We start from the raw sequence: 16,031 nt of genomic DNA on the forward strand, positions 1-16,031 counted from the left end.
TTGTTTGTTGTTGCCATAGAGAGCTGTTATGCTAAAGGTGTGGTGCACTTGTGTCAGCAGCAGAGGCAGAAGGAAAAGGCATGGAGGGGATGCAGGACTGGTCACATACCTTTTAACCACCAGACTGAGGGTCTTGTGTGATCCTTTCACTAGGCAGATGGCCTCTTGTCTGTAGCCTGCTAGTGGAATCTCATTGATACTGACAAGCTCATCTCCCACCTGGAGGCTTACAGCTGCTGCCTTGCTTCCCTCTTCGACCTGGAACATAAACAAAATAGATGGAAATCTGAAAATTAACAGGGAATAGGTTTTGCTACATTTCAGATTGAGTTTCAGTTTGATACAAACACACTGTTGCAACTTTTTAGTTCACAATTGCTGGCTAGCAGTGCAATCCAGTTTATATGTGTGAAGTCGAGAAACACTAGCACCACCTTCCTGTTTAAACGATGAGAGAAAAGTAATATATTGTGTTCTTGCTCAGTGGGAAAGATTTCAAAAATCAGAGCAAATTTGATGAAATCAACCTATGGTATTAGCCATGTAGGCTACATGACTGCATATTAGTCATTCTTTATGCTTGTAGTGCACATTGTGCAATTCATAATTATATGAAATTATATTCAGACTAACTATAGAGAATATATACTTTAATAGTGCGTGTCAAGAGATTTCACATTTCTAAGAGACTCTCACTGTGCTGTGTAAAAGAGAGGTGCCCATATAACCTTACACTGCTGCTACCTACTGCTTCTAAGTACTTCAACACTTGTAATATGTAAAATACTTAATATTTACTGTATATTTTATATTTTATAACATATAATGTATATTTTTTACTGTATATTTTTTGACCTTAAGTGATACAATTTCTACCATGTAAAACAACTAGGGCTCCAACTAACAGCCTTTATTAATGATTAATTAACATGTTACTTTCTAAAATAATCTATATTACGTACACCTACAATATCAGCCAGGGAGAAGATAAGAAAGATCACTTTAAATTCCTAGGGTTTTAAGAAACTGGAATTACAGAATATCAACAGCATTTTTCTGTAGATATTCTCTAATTATATTTTTTTTAAAAACTACAAAAACAAAACAGAAACAAAAAACAAAATGAAAACAAAACAAACAATAATAAAAAAACACTATTTTACTGAAAATCAAATAATGCTTATTAATTTGCTGTGAGGCCACTAATTTTTCCAACTGTAAATAGAGGGTCTTAAATTTCATCAAAATACACATTAATAAAAATCCAGTAAACCTTTTGATATCTGGCAACTCAGTGTTAGTTTCAGTTGTGTGTGTGAATATACTAGTGGTACATGCAAATTTTTGGCTGCTAAATATACAAGAATACATGAATATACATCAAAGATCAATGGCTTTCGGCTTGTCCTTTCAGGAATCATCACAGCGAAACGTGTTCCACATATTCATTTTGGCATAGATTTTTTTATGCCAGATGCCCTCTCATTTTATCTGGGCTCAAGATTGGCACAAAGGTGGCACTTGATAGCTGGGTGGGGCCTCACCTGGTGTGGGGGGATTCAATCCTACAGCCTTCTTCATCCCAACCCAATGTTCTACCCATTAAGCCACCAGGCCCCCAATACATGAATTTACATAAAATGCACAAATAAGTGTGAACTTTATCTTAACACAGTCATGTCCACCCGCTCTCATGTTCCTTGCACGGCTCACATTTGGCCCATGGCATGCAGATTTTGAAAGTGTAAGCTATTTAAAACTATCTAAGTAAAACCCAGAACAAAAAATATATTTGAAATTGTGCACAATATGGCTTCTTTAAGGATAAATGTAGGAAATTCACCAAACTGTCACCTGTGTTAATACTGATAGATTTTTAAAGGGTAAAAGCGACTGAAGAACACTATGGTAACAACAGGTAGGCCAGTTTCTAAAGACAGAAATCAAAGACTATAAAAATACTTCAAAAGGCTGCCGTCCAAGCCTTTGGTATGATGTAAAAACAAACTGTATTGTATTTGTGTGAGGTCAGACACCTGGAATAACACATCTGTCACAGGGAAGCACAGTGAACACAGAACAGTGCACCAAAGTCAGCAATGTGCTGTATGTCTGGATAAGATTCATGGTTCTGAGACTGAAAGAACCACAGCTATACAGGGAGTCTCTAAAGTGTCAGACATACCAAGGTCAGGGCTGTCCTGACTCTGATGTGCAAAGTCAGATCTGAGTGGATCAACGCTGCACGGCCCAGTGTGGAAAGAAAATCTGAGAGAAACTGCTTGGCAGCTGGCACATTAACGCACAAAAGCCAAAAAGCTCTGCTGCTGATCATCAATCCTCCACTCTACCCTAGGGGGTTGGGGGGTTGACTCAACTATAAAGGTATGTGTACATTTACAGGCCATTACGTCTTGCATGGCCTTTATCCTCAGTACAGAAAACCAGAATACAAATCTTGGGGTTAAAACAGGACAGAATAAGGATTTTTATGATGGCTGGCCAGCTTCCCGAGAGAGTCTTAATATGGTAATGTGTTTTGTAGAGAAACGTATTCACTGACTGATCCACTGACAGGACATTACAATGTTTAAAATGGACACTGCAGTTATGCTGTAATTGCACAGGAAAATCAATATTTGAAACAAAAGTTTGAATTTCTTTAACGTCTCAACATAACTTAGGAAAGATCTTACTAGCAACAACTCACATTGAGATTAGCTGTTATTGTTGAGAGTAAACTAGTGGTAGTGGGACAGCAATTTAACAAGTCTAAGATAGAAAATAGCAAAGTCTATTAAAAGATTTGTTTTGACACTAGACCCCTAAGAAAACACCCAAACCAAAAAACTATTCCCCTGAATACTTTTAATTTTTCTAACATGTCTGCAGCTTTTACCACAAAACCCCTCATATTTCTATCGAACACCTGGGGCTTAAATAATGTATTTGGGACTATTTTGAGTTGCAAATGGATTCCTGTTGTATGCTTTAGGGAGCATACGAGGAAGCAGGAGATTGTATAAGGGACCTATGGTAATGAGAGAACATGCCACCCATAATCGTTAAAAAGAAAAAGCATGTAGCTTGTTCATACTGAACAAACAGAAATTGTTCATTTTAGCTCACGAGAGATACAGACAAAGTTAACAGTATGTCAGGACAACAAAGACAATCTAAACTGAACTGATAATTACACTGACAGCCGTACAGTACTAACCGTTAACTTCCAACTGCTGTACACATAGTACATACAAAGAGTGAGATCTTCTAGAGATATTGTTAAGATGTTCAAGATATTGTTATCTGTCATCCTTGGCTTTTCTTCTATACAACCTAACAAGCAGGGCTCTATGATAAGAAAATATTTTGGGAATGTAAATAATAACAAACAGCGTCAAGTAGCAGCAAACAAGAAATCATAATGGTGAATATAGGCAGTGTTTTTAAAACATCAAGGCAGTGGAGTCACACTTTTTCCACCATGGCAACTAATTCACTATGAGACATACACACGAGCCATCCTTTGTTTACTATGTTCCTCTAGGCCACAATCAGTCAAACTACAGCCATCCTGAATGCCGGAGTATCCTCAAAAATAGCCTCATGTTTCTCTGTGGGACATTAAGGGAAGGATGTGGTGATTGTGGGGAGTAAGGATGTGTCTTTTCTGCTGACAGATGTCCTGTGAAGCTTGCTGGGAGGACACTGAACTCATACCTCACGTATGGCTTTGGGCACGGCCTGCTCACATCACTGACACTGTTAATAGCAGTTTGACAGGCCAAGAGAAACAATTTAAATAAACTAACCCAAATTTAACCCTTTGGGTGTTCATTTTAGTTTAACAGCTGTCTCTGTAAACCTGGAGTGATTTGTTTTATCAATATTGCTTTTTGCCTAATGACAGAGGACTACCCACAATAATGATATGAATCCGTTGTCAAGAGTTTCACAAACTTAAGTTCTGAAATACTACTAAACATCTAACATCTGCACAAGATACTGTATCTTATTTGTTAAATATTAGACTGCCATTAGGTGCCAGGGTGTGCTAGTGTAAAGAGCTTTATCACTGAATACAGTTGCCTGGAACAGTGAGGGTTAGTCAATACAGTAAAAGTGAAGGCCGTATCACCAAAACAATGGTGTAAAAGAAGGATCACCATTGATTTTTGTTGGATGATGTTACCATATAATTGGATGGGTGCCAGACCTCTACATTTTTTAGATTACAATTTTTTCCCCCAAACTGTTTTACAGATTTTGATTTAACTGTATGCTCATTTTAGAAGATGCAGTTATTGCACCTGTTGAACTGTGATGCATTACACAGGGTGGTGTTTCTTTTATTTAGCCTTGCCTCATTTATATAACTTAGAGACATTAAAAGAAACTGTTGTATTAGACTACATGCAGAAACTGATACCGATACTAGTACTGGGTACATGTTTTGTTCAAACAGAGAGTTGCACCCCAAAACAGGTGAAAGAATAAGGCCAGTGATTTTACATATGTGTCAACAAATATCATAAAAAGAGATTAAAAGGATCCACTCACTGTCACATCTAATGAATATAAAAACAGCCTGATGAAAATGAAAACTGTCTAGCTTCTTTATGGTGATTGTATTTTTTGTGGTAGAAAAACTGCATCAATTAATAATTATTAATTAACATTACTTGAATGTATTTTTTATCATGAAATTTATAAATGTGAATACTGTGGGGAAAATAGGGTTTTTCAGTGCATTTTGTTTTAGCTTTTTGTGCCTAATAAACTGACAACTTAAAGTAGGTGGAAGTACCTTTGCCATTGCAATGAAAATTACCATCAAGCAAAGGCTTACAAGTACACACCCTGAAAATTACTTCCATAAAAACCTTCATATAACTACATTCTGTATCTTATATACATAAATGTTGAACTTTTACAACAAGGAGCACACTCTGACCCATTCCTTTTTTCAGCCCAATCAATCATCCCTTCAGCATTCCATAGTCCTACCTCCAAAATCCTGGCTTCCACAAATAGAAATCTCTCTGAATCTTCAGGCCTTTTCTTCTCTAGCAAACTATAACCCTATTGTGCATGAATTATCTTTGCTCCAGAGATTAGGCAATCCTGGGACTGTCAAACTGAGTTTTCTGCCACAGAGTTTTCCTGTGAAGTATTCAATAATTGGTTAATCCTGTTTACCTGCAGGTTATTTATTACAGAATGTAAGAACAGTGTGTATGGTGCTTTTCGTTTTCAGAAACAAATATTTTTTTCTCTATAAATTTTCATTGTGGCAGAGGAAACATATGTACTAAGGCCCATGGCCAGGTGTTTGGGGTAAAACTGGATTATTTAAGTTTATTAAGACTAAGGACTTTGAGCCCATGAAGACCTTGAGCATAACGTGAGCTATGAGTGGAATGTTAAGAATTTTAATCAGAACCAGGATATTTTTAACCAATGCTCTAAACCTCTCATCACACTGGGGTCTTTTATTATATTTCATTTTGGAAATCTAAGAATATGCAGAAAAGTGAAGAAAAAAAATAACTCATTAAGTTTAGCAATCCATAAAAGGATGTTCTTAAAATCTGTATGTAAAATATAGCTTTGCTATCATCGCACCATGACCTGTGTGGTCAAAGCTTTGTACTCACACTGAGACATATGGTGTAAGTAACAAAAAAAAAAGTCTAGCGCTCCTATACTATCAGAAGTTTTAATATGTAAAATAAGGTATCTGGGCTTTAAAGAAAGACTGTCAACACTTAATGCACGACAAGTAGCACCAGGTGTGTTATATTGGGCTTGGACCTACAATCTACAATCAGTTTGCTGAAACAAACAGAGCAATCAGCAAAACAGCTTTCAGAAGACCTTAAAATTAAACTGGTAACATTTTATAAAACTGGCCAGGGATATAAAATGTTTCAAGTCATACCAGTACCAACTGTAAAGACGCTAATCCAGAAATGGAAGAAACATTGGCACAGTTAAGGCTGTTCCAAGAAGTGGAAGAAGTAAAATAACTAATATAAGCATTGTAAAACTTATTGGAGAGCTACATAAGAATCCAAAACAAACAGAGAGAGCTGACAAAGTTTTTAATGGCAAATGGAATAAAACTCCATATCTGCACATGTCTAGGTGGATGGGAGAAAAGTATGCAGGAAGCCATCCTTTACATCAAGAAATAGGGCAGCATGTTTGGAGTAAGCTAAGGAGCATGTGAACAAACCAAATGAGTTTTGGAATAAGACTATAAGATCTGATGAGACCACAGTTTGATCATTTGGTCATAATTCACACAGGTACTGTATGTGTGGTAAGAAACACCTCTATGACTATAAGGAGAGGAACATCATCCCACTGCAAAACGTGGTGGAGGGTCAGTGATGTTCTGGGAGTGAAAGTCTGCATCAGGTACTGGAGCTGTACATAAGGTGGAAGGAAGAGTAATTGTAGCCCAAAATCCTAAGATTTGACAGCAAAAAACTAAAAATGAAAAAGCAGTGGATCTTTCAACAAGATAATAATCTAAAGCTCAAAGAAAAGTCAACTCAACTCAGTAATAATAAGGTGAATGTTTTACTATGGCTTCTTCAGATTCCAGACTTAATTATTTATGAAAACATCTGCATATACAGTACTTGAAGAAGGCTGTATATGAGAGACAGCCAAAAAAATGTGATCGAGAAGAATTGAGCCATGAAGAATCCACTAAAATTTCACCTGAAAGGATACTACAACTGCTCAAAGGGTACCAAAAGATGCTTGAGGGGATTATATGGGCAAAAAGATGACATACAAAGTATTAGAGAACATTTTATAAAGAGGGATGCAAACTTCTGCGATGGTCTAATTTTCATTATTGTGCTTTAACTTTCATTTTATACCCTCCATTGACCATTGTTGTTACTTTTCGGGATGAAGGAACATTTGTACTGGCTGAATGTGCATTCAATATTATATCGATAAATATTTTTTGTCTTACGCTTCCAGTTTCTATCACAAAAACTCACAGGGGTCCTGCTGTGTTACATGGTTCAGCACTATCAAGTGATAAGAGATTATTTTGTCAATTGAAGGCAGTTAAAAGCAAAAATAATGTACTCTATACATAGAAACTTTAAAGTAAGCACACTAGTGCTGGAACATCTGCTTATAGAATAAACATCTATTCTCCAATCCACACAGAACAGACCCTGCATTCCCATCTAAGTTGTCAAATTTAGGGTGGGGACAAAGGATTCGGCTGAACTGATCCATTCAACCTGTGGATTGGCTGTGAAGCAATTTTGTGTTAGTGGATCCTCTATAGGCCCAAAAACATGGACGCAAAGGTCTAGTTAATTATATGGCTGAAATCAGAAGGGGTGAACTTTTTGCTAACAATGTGCCACTAAGCAATTTTTACAGGTATAAAGAGGCATCATGTTTTATTCATAGGTCAAGGTCTCCTTAAACAGCCATGGAATTTTCGAACAGAAGAAAATGCATAACCTTTGTTGTGAAAAAAATAAATAAAAATCACATGTACGACATCATTTTCCAACAAACCTTTATGTAAATATGTGACCAGTACAAAACAAATACAAAGAGTCTAGTTACTCTTTTAGGCCATCTTGTGCAACTGAGCACACCTACCAGCAGTTCTGAATGAGTTAGCTACACAGTATTTTTAAGTAGCTCGACTTGTCTACACCAAAGTGTGTTCTTACAGTAGACATTTGAATCCATTAGCCATTATTACCAAACCATAGCTATGACATCATTGTAGCCCTTGTGTTAAGAGAAATATGTTACTTTAACAGTGTACAGAAAATAGGACTTTGTGCACACATTGCAAGAACAACCAACAATATATTTATCTCAAATTACCTTCTAAATCTCTAATCTTAAACATGTTTTCAAGGTAAAACAGACAGTGTCTGTAGATATACAATGGCTATAATGGGAGGGTTCTTCCAAAGAAGCAGAAATCATTAATTTTGACTTCATTTATCCCATCACACCATTCCTACAAGGTTCATGCTGTCACAGATAATTCACTACAGTTCAAAAAATCAAACAAAGCAACATTCCTCCGCTGTTCCTGGTACCACAGACTACCCTCTAAACTGATATTTAACCTGGCACAAAAATATAAAACAGTAAGGTCCAGGTGGGATCTAATAAAATACACCATACCCTAAGTGACTGCAAACTAAACTGCAAGACTGCTTGACAAACATGTGTTAAGTCTGGTCCATGAACAATGTATTTTCACAGATCAGTAAAAAATGCCGTAGGTTTAAGCCAGCAGCAATAGCTGTAACGTTTAAATAACTTCTTGAAAACTACTGAGATGTTAACATCTTACAATCACATGCAAACAAGTCGACTTACATTGATCCTTAGGGATGTGGCGTTCACTGACAAAACATTAACGATAAAATGCTGCCAATTTCTAACCAGAGAAAGGGAGTCCAGCAGGATAGTGGCTTACCCCACACAATTCAGCTATGTGACCTGGCCAATTAATACAGCTTAAAGACTTAAAATGATCAGAATTCTAGTCATTTGAATCACATGCTTGCAAAACCTACAGTAGTAGTGTGAAGGTGGTCTGGACCAAGTCTCTGAGATCCTGAGTTTTGCACATCTGAGGGGGACTTTGGACACCTTTTCACTCAATACAGAAAATCGAAAAACAGCTCCCTACAAACAGGTGCTGGTATTTCAACTAACTACAGTATCAAGGTCTTTTGTAGTAAATCATTACAGTCAACAGAGAAGTGAGGTAATCGTGTATTCAGAGCTGAGCCACAGCTGCCACTTAGGGGAAGATGAGTAGCAGAATAATTTCATGGCAATCCATTATGTAAAAGTCTAGATATTGCACCCAAAATATTAACCTGCTGGAGGAGCTAGAGAAAAAAAAAAAAGTTATCACAGTAAAAGTCATGCTGAGCACTAATGGACAGGAGGAGCTAGGAATTAAACCACTGACCCTGTGATTCATGGACGACATCTCTGCCTCCTGAGTCAAAGCTACCCCTCTGGGGGCCATGACCCTGTATGATTTCATGACAATCTATATCATATCATCTTTCACCTTGATCTTTTATTTTATTACATAGAATCAGAAAATTGTGTAATGGTGCAGCATTATTGACACATCCACATCAACAATACTGTTTGTACTTTTGTAAGCGTTTCTCCTGGTCATAGTGTAAGGTGAGGGATTCATAAATATGATATGCAAACATCGCCACACTTGTGTAACAATAACAAAGTGACAGGGACTTTGCTGTTTTTTGTGACTGGTGCCTGCACTTTTTTTGCATATCTTTGTTCTTTTTTTTGGTGATGAAGTTCTGTGACGTTTCCAGTGTCTTTTGACCTGCTCCGGCTCACATGACTATGAATAAGTACTATTTAACACTGCCGGCAATCATCAACTCTGCAATAATGACATGAAACTGATTTTAAATCATAATGTTTTGTGGGAGGAAGCATGCTGACTTTGCATGTGACTTATTTAAAAGTATAAATGTAGTTGGAGCAAGATGTCATTAAAAGTAATTGATTATGATGCAGTTGTACCCTGTCGGCAAAATACACACCTCTGTCTATCAGTCACAAAGTCCTTACTGCTACTGGTCATTAACTTTGAACTGTTTTTGAAAAATGATGAATGGTATAAAACAGAAATACTGAATGCATTCGCGAGAGTAAAAATAGCAACCAACATCCTATTTGCAAATTGCTAAACAGAAAAGGAAAATTAATACTTAAAAATCCAATTTGCCACAACAACCCAACTCAAAGCTTTGACGGAAAAAAGAAAAAAAAAAGAAAAAAAAAAAGAGTTTTTCAAAATTATTTACCTTGGTTATGAGCAAAGGTTCCCGATGCTCCAGTCCACCTCTAAGAGTAAATCCCCATGGTGCACCTCCTGAAAGAAATACACCCACCAGCTTCCAGCCCTCACTATCGCTGCTCCTCGGCTCCTGATCTCCTGGTTTCTGCATCACATGCCACAGGCTCTGTGCTTCTGTATAGTGTTGATCATTTTTATATCCCTCAGCATCCATGGTACTATTATAAATATAAACAAATACAAATATGGCATTCAAATAATTCTTTGAACATGTAGTACAGTATTAATAATCGTTCATTATTTAAACAAAAACTTAACTGAATAAATAGGACTATATTAAAAAGATTTACTGGACACATAATGTGTGAGCCTGTTCTGCTTCAGTGTGATTGTGATGACCCCCTGCTGTTGCTCCCCCTGAGAACTAATATAGCAAAAGCTTTGAGAAAAAAACTACAGTACAGCTAGATAATCACCACTACTAAAAAGCAAAACAATAATATCCCAATTTTAGTAATGCAACTGCTGGCAGTTAATTTGAGAAATTATTACAGTTTAACTGAACACTTTCACAGCTCAGCATCATCTGGCCTTATGTTATAGCCTTTATCTTTTAAACCCTCTTGACCTTGATCATGACCTGAAGACAGACTGTGATACAATCTAAACTCATGAAGCCCCTGCCTGTGAGCAGAGAAGCTGTAAACCATCTAAAGATTACGTTTAGACTAAGTAATATTAGGTTAATGAAATGAAATTAAGTGCAAGATTATTTTATAAGGTTCATACCTTTTCTGTAAATGATTCTAAATGGGATCTTTTCATAGCTGCTACTGTTTTGAAACATTTGTTTTTATTTAGATGCATTTGTTTAAGTTCCTCCATTTTATTGGGAAGGTTCGATTTAGGCAAGAAGTTGTTTTTGTTGTTATCAACCAATTTAGCAAAAGATAATAGATTACTGTGTCGCTGTCTATTCCATGATATTATAGACAGGTTTTACATTTATTTACAAATATTACATCTTAAATGAAAATATAAAATGAATACAGCGCAATACTATATACGATATAATACCATACTATATGAACAATTGTCCAATCTTTCCAAATTGTGCTATATTTTTGCTTTGACACAATGCTGTTTGACTTTGATTTGGTAATTTCATAAACTCCACGTATAATTTAGACCGCGACTTGTATAAAGTGAACTAACAGCCGTGCTAGTGATCTTTTTTGAAAACTAATGTAGGATTTAACTAGCATTACTGACAAGCACGTTTAGAGGACAAAAGAAAAGTGACTGTTACAGTTTTAAACACGGCCGCATCATTACATGAAATAAAACCTGTCAGCAGATTATGGCAGCTACTTCGCTATTCTTCACCATAGAACAATATAAGTGAACGTACCCTTAGTTTGCCAACAATCTAATTTTCAGTGCAGGATGTCGTTGCATCGTGATACTATTGACAACTAAACATGAGCCTTCACAATGAACCTGTATGAAAACACGTTATCCAGGATTACGGAATTAGGTTTGTGCTCTTAATTTGAAAGAGAGTACGCTTCGGGACACTTAATGAATGTGTGAACGTTTACTTTAGTGACTTTAACGTCATTTGAGCTGTTGGAAAACTACCATATCCCGATGCCACCCATTTAGTAAGTGTATTACCCTTAGTAAACACCTGTTGTCATACTCTAGACGGGCTGACTTAAACGAAGTTAATGCTCTTATGTGTGAGAGAATTAAATACACTAACAATGTCGAGAAGCACAATGGAACCTTCTTCGTCTGTACCGAATAATAAGTCAAGCCGAGCTCATCATCCTAAGCAAACGCATTTTCGTTTAAAAAAAAAAGCGCTAAACCATAACATTAAAAACTAGAATAAGTTTGTCAATGTTACTCTAAAACTCCTGTTTAAGCGGCTGACCTTACCTGGAAAAAAGAACTTCTGGATAAACCGGTGAACAGGAAAGCTTCCTCGGGGTGGCACGCAGCTATATCCCAGGTTAACGTTAAACATACTTCATCTTTTCGAACTGTTTTTATTGCCAAATAACGCTAAATACTTTTTTAAACGCGAGTTGTGCGAACAGTTTGCTAAACAAGCCGACGATTTCCACAGCTGTACACGCAGCACTCCGCTCCGTAACGTTAACGCACCTTATAACACAAACGAGAACGAGTGACACACTCAGGACAGTTTAAATTGGCTAAGCTAACTTAGCTCCATCCATGGACAACAGGGATAACAAGTGTAGTGAAACAGCGCAAGTGTGCCATCTACTGTTAATCAGGAAGTAAGGGAAGCATTTCCCTTTGGACATTTTTTTCAGGCATATAACGCTAAACCCGCTCTAGTTTTATATCTCGAGTTTTGATGTGTTGCCTAATATCACTTTCTAGAGTGTCAGACATAAACAAATAACAGAATAGAGTAAATGTGAGGTTTTTTTTGGGGGGGGGGGGGGGCGTATGTTTCCATGGCAACTTGGTAACGTAAGGGTAAGAACTAGGGCCAAAATTAATCATTTCACGGAAGTGGCTAAATCGAAACGTCACCAGCTATCACTTTTTAAAACACTGTCTGAAAACTAACACAGTAAACGAAGCAGCTAATTTCAGAACATGTTTAAGAAGTTCTCGTAAGTTTCACCTTATTTAAACCATGTTTAAAAACTGGGGGACCTGGCTTGGAATAGAAAACGAAAATGAGCAAGCTCAAAGACAAGAAGACTCCGTTGTTGCTGTTAGTGAAGACAAGGTTCATGTTATAAACACACAGACGTCTGTGGCAGAAAGTGAGCAGGTCGGCGATGCTGAATCTACTCAACTTATCCAAACAGCCAAGGGTTTCAGTGGTAAGTTTGATAAAGATGGTGAAGGGACGTTCTAGGCTGTGTTGTAATATTACTTGGGAACGTTGCTTCCTGTGTTTGGATGTGAAATTATGTTAATCAAATGTTGTTCTTTACAGGCTACTTTTTTAATTTAGCCACTACTGCCTCGAAGAAACTGTCCGAGTCAGTTGCTGAGACAGCACAAACATTAAAGAAAAGTGTTGAGGACGGAAGGATTAATGGAATAATTGACAAGGTCGTTGACTTTTCGTGTCTATATAAATACCTTTGCCTCGTTCTTTAAAGTTTTAAGTCTTTTAAAGTTATTTTTTTCCCACTCAGACTCTTTTGGGTGATTTCCACAAAGAACAACAAAAGTTTGTTCAGGAGAATAAGGCAAAAAAATCTAGTAAGCAGTGAATCCAGTTTTTATTCTTGTTTTTTCTAAGTAAGCATGGTAGACTGTCCAGACTGTACATATGTGAACAGTTATACATTGTTCTTCATACTCAGCGCTTTAGCACATTGAGTTGCATATAAGATAAAAATGTTTTAAAAGGCTTAATCTTCCACATAGTTCTTTAAATTTTGACAAGACTTGTCACATGTCATATGTTGTATCCAATAGTTTATCCAATGGTTTTAACCTAATGTGCTGAAGAAAATAAAAAGTTTAACTGTCCAAATACTTATAGTCTGGATTGTACATCAGTAGGTACATTACATTACTATACAGTGACTATAGACTAGTTTTTGTTGATGTAGGTGCTGCTGTGCCACCGTGGGTTGGTTATAATGATGAGGATACCATACAGCAACAGATTTTAGCTCTTTCAGCTGTGAGTATTACTCTTTACAAAAACATTTTTGTGGTACAGAGTAAGTAAATTGTGCATCAAAATAAACTGTAAACAAAAATGTAAAAAGCAATTTTTTTTTTACCTCAGTTTATTGCTTCATTTATTGACAGGACAAAAGAAATTTTTTAAGAGATCCTCCTGCTGGGGTTCAATTTCACTTTGACTTTGATCATGTGTATCCAGTCGCCATGGTGATGTTGGAGGAAGATGAGCTCCTCAGGAAGATGCGCTTCCATCTGGTCCCCAAACAGTGAGAATATTTTGACACTGACTTATTAGTTTGCCCTTTGTTTTCATTAAAACACCCCTGTATAAGAGTGTGGTTATTAAAAACCAAAAATATTCAATGATTTTCCACCCCACACCATTCTTTTTAGGGTTAAAGAGGAAGTCTTCTGGAAGAATTACTTCTACCGTGTGTCCTTGATAAAACAGTCGGCCCAGATCACAGCTCTAGCAGCACAACAGACTGCTGAGAGGAGAATGGACAAAAGTGGTTGCAGTCATGAAAATCCTGATCAAAAGGGTACAGGCTATGTACATTTACACTTTAAGGCCTGTGTTTAATTATAATGTTCTTGTCAGTGAGGATAAAAAGTTGTGGTTTTCAAATTAAAGTCCCATAAATAATAGTACTATTATAGAACATTAGCTTGTTGGCATATTCTGCTAATATGTTAAGAGCAGTGGTAGAAACATTTTATATAAATTAATTTGCACTGATAATGTCATTTAAGTGTAGACATGCATGAATATTGCCTTGTTTTTATTGTTTTAATTTACTTAAGAGATAATGTCAGATAATTATTTTTGCAGATGTTATCAAATGGAAAACTTCCCGTGCCATAAGCAGTTCCAAAATAAAGTCAAGTGAGGTAAGCTACATGTTTTTAAAGATTAAAACAAGAAAATGTATCATAAAACAGCAATAGGACTCAGATCAAAATACAAGCCACCAAAATCTCAGACTTTTTTTTTCTTTCTTTCAAACCTCCCCAATTTCTACCGGGCTTGGACTGGTACTGCACAGCTGGGGATGGGAATGGGCTGTTAGGGGTTCAGTGTCTTGCCCAGAGACACTTTGACATATAGCCGCCCCCGTTGTCTTTGTACTGTTAATAATCAAAAATATGATTTACAAATCATTATATTCTCTTCATTTCTCTACATTTTACACAATGTCCTAACTTTGCTTCAAATTCGGTTTTTAGTTCTAACCCATCTTCTTGTTTCTGTGATGAAAGAATGAGGAGGAGATGTCCGCTAGCCCACCTGTTTCCGAATTTGTTAGTGACGCTTTTGACTCATGCAAGATAAATGAGGATGACCTGCGTAGAGAAATAGAACAGCTGGTTCTGGACAAGCAGGAGCTTCCGAGTACACATAAGGGTTTGTTTTTTGTTGAACTGAATTATTACATTGTAAATACTGCCATTGGAGGACTCCACAAGTGTTACTACTATTTATTTATCCTCCAGAGGAGACTGCAGACTGGGAGAAAGAGTTGCAGGAGGACCTGCAGGAGTACGAAATCTTAGCTGATAATGAGAACGACGATGACGTCTGGGAACGAGAGATTGAGGAGATGCTCAAGACGGACAGTTAAAGCACGTAAACAAGCTTCCTCCAGCCTTAAATTTTTAAAGACATTTAAAGTCAATGACAGCACCTGACTAAAGAGTTTATGCTTGTATTGAAATGGTTCATTACAATATTGGTCCTCTTATGACCTATCAAAGAGAATTACCTCTGAATATCATTTACATTTCAATATGCTATTTCTTGTGGCTTAACTGTTCTAATGCTTATAAGTAAATGTTTAGTATTGTCTCCTGTAGTTAGAAGAAGGGGAGAAATTATCCTGCACCTTGTATTAAAACTGTGATAGTGTCGTATGCCTGTTCAGAAAACAGACCAAAGTACTTTATGCTGTACTGTAGCTAGTCAATTACAGAATAATCATAAATACTAAAAGTTGTGTAGAGTAGCGGCACCACCACCACAAAAAGGGTCCAAAATGCAGCAAACAGAAACATCTATGTATAGTACCGAACCAGTGTTTTTTTTTTTTTTAGGTAGTTCTCTGTAGGAATATGTTTAAAGATACATATTTGCAGATCGATTTCAAGTTATTTCTAATGTTAAATGTCCAGATAATGACTGATCTGATACTGTAGTTCTTTAAGTCAAAAGAATGAAAAGTATGGCTTTGTTGTCCCTATTTGACCCTAATTGTGCCAGTTGTCTGCTGCAGAAATAACCAAATGAAGTAATATTTCCTCTAACTTGTATAAGATTGATATGAGAGTCATAGCATATAAACAAGTTTGGTATATTTTGTTAAAAAGCTTAATCAATGACTGGACCATATTCTTTTCTTGTCCTTTTTTATTACTTGTTGCTCTCTTACAGTGACACGTTTGACCAATCTACTCTAAAAACCTCACATACATGTTG

General features: G+C 36.6%; 2 protein-coding genes across 4 annotated transcripts in view; one reads left to right on the forward strand and one right to left on the reverse strand.

The window, feature by feature from the left end:
* shroom2a (shroom family member 2a) overlaps window positions 1–12,083 on the reverse strand; it is a 32,713-nt gene extending 20,630 nt beyond the window's left edge. The window contains exons 1-3 of one of the 3 annotated variants that reach the window (XM_067513648.1): window positions 11,810–12,083; window positions 9,873–10,083; window positions 110–258 (exon numbers count right to left, since the gene is read on the reverse strand). In XM_067513648.1, coding sequence (XP_067369749.1) covers window positions 110–258; window positions 9,873–10,079 — 356 coding nt within the window. In that variant the 5' untranslated portion in view covers window positions 10,080–10,083; window positions 11,810–12,083. Of the gene's footprint in view, window positions 1–109; window positions 259–8,588; window positions 8,667–9,872; window positions 10,084–11,809 lie in introns of those variants that run through there. The other 2 variants (XM_067513649.1, XM_067513652.1) reach the window with 2 other exon arrangements.
* Window positions 12,084–12,397: 314 nt separating this feature from the next.
* LOC137131850 (synapse-associated protein 1-like) lies at window positions 12,398–15,932 on the forward strand. The gene is made up of 9 exons (XM_067513653.1): window positions 12,398–12,735; window positions 12,852–12,970; window positions 13,057–13,123; window positions 13,480–13,553; window positions 13,685–13,824; window positions 13,952–14,100; window positions 14,391–14,449; window positions 14,819–14,963; window positions 15,053–15,932. Exons 1-9 carry the CDS (start codon window positions 12,543–12,545, stop codon window positions 15,178–15,180), a joined length of 1,074 nt encoding a protein of 357 aa, XP_067369754.1. The 5' UTR covers window positions 12,398–12,542; the 3' UTR covers window positions 15,181–15,932.
* Window positions 15,933–16,031: the final 99 nt, after the last annotated feature.

The sequence above is a fragment of the Channa argus genome, chromosome 8 (genome assembly GCF_033026475.1).
Source record: "Channa argus isolate prfri chromosome 8, Channa argus male v1.0, whole genome shotgun sequence".
NCBI lineage: Eukaryota > Metazoa > Chordata > Actinopteri > Anabantiformes > Channidae > Channa > Channa argus.

Coding starts and splice junctions, on each gene's coding strand:
- LOC137131850 (XM_067513653.1), top strand. CDS start 12,543: ATGTTTAAAAACTGGGGGACCTGGCTTGGAATAGAAAACGAAAATGAG. Junction 13,825..13,951: donor TTCCATCTGGTCCCCAAACA/GTGAGAATATTT, acceptor CATTCTTTTTAG/GGTTAAAGAGGAAGTCTTCT. Junction 14,450..14,818: donor CCAAAATAAAGTCAAGTGAG/GTAAGCTACATG, acceptor CTGTGATGAAAG/AATGAGGAGGAGATGTCCGC.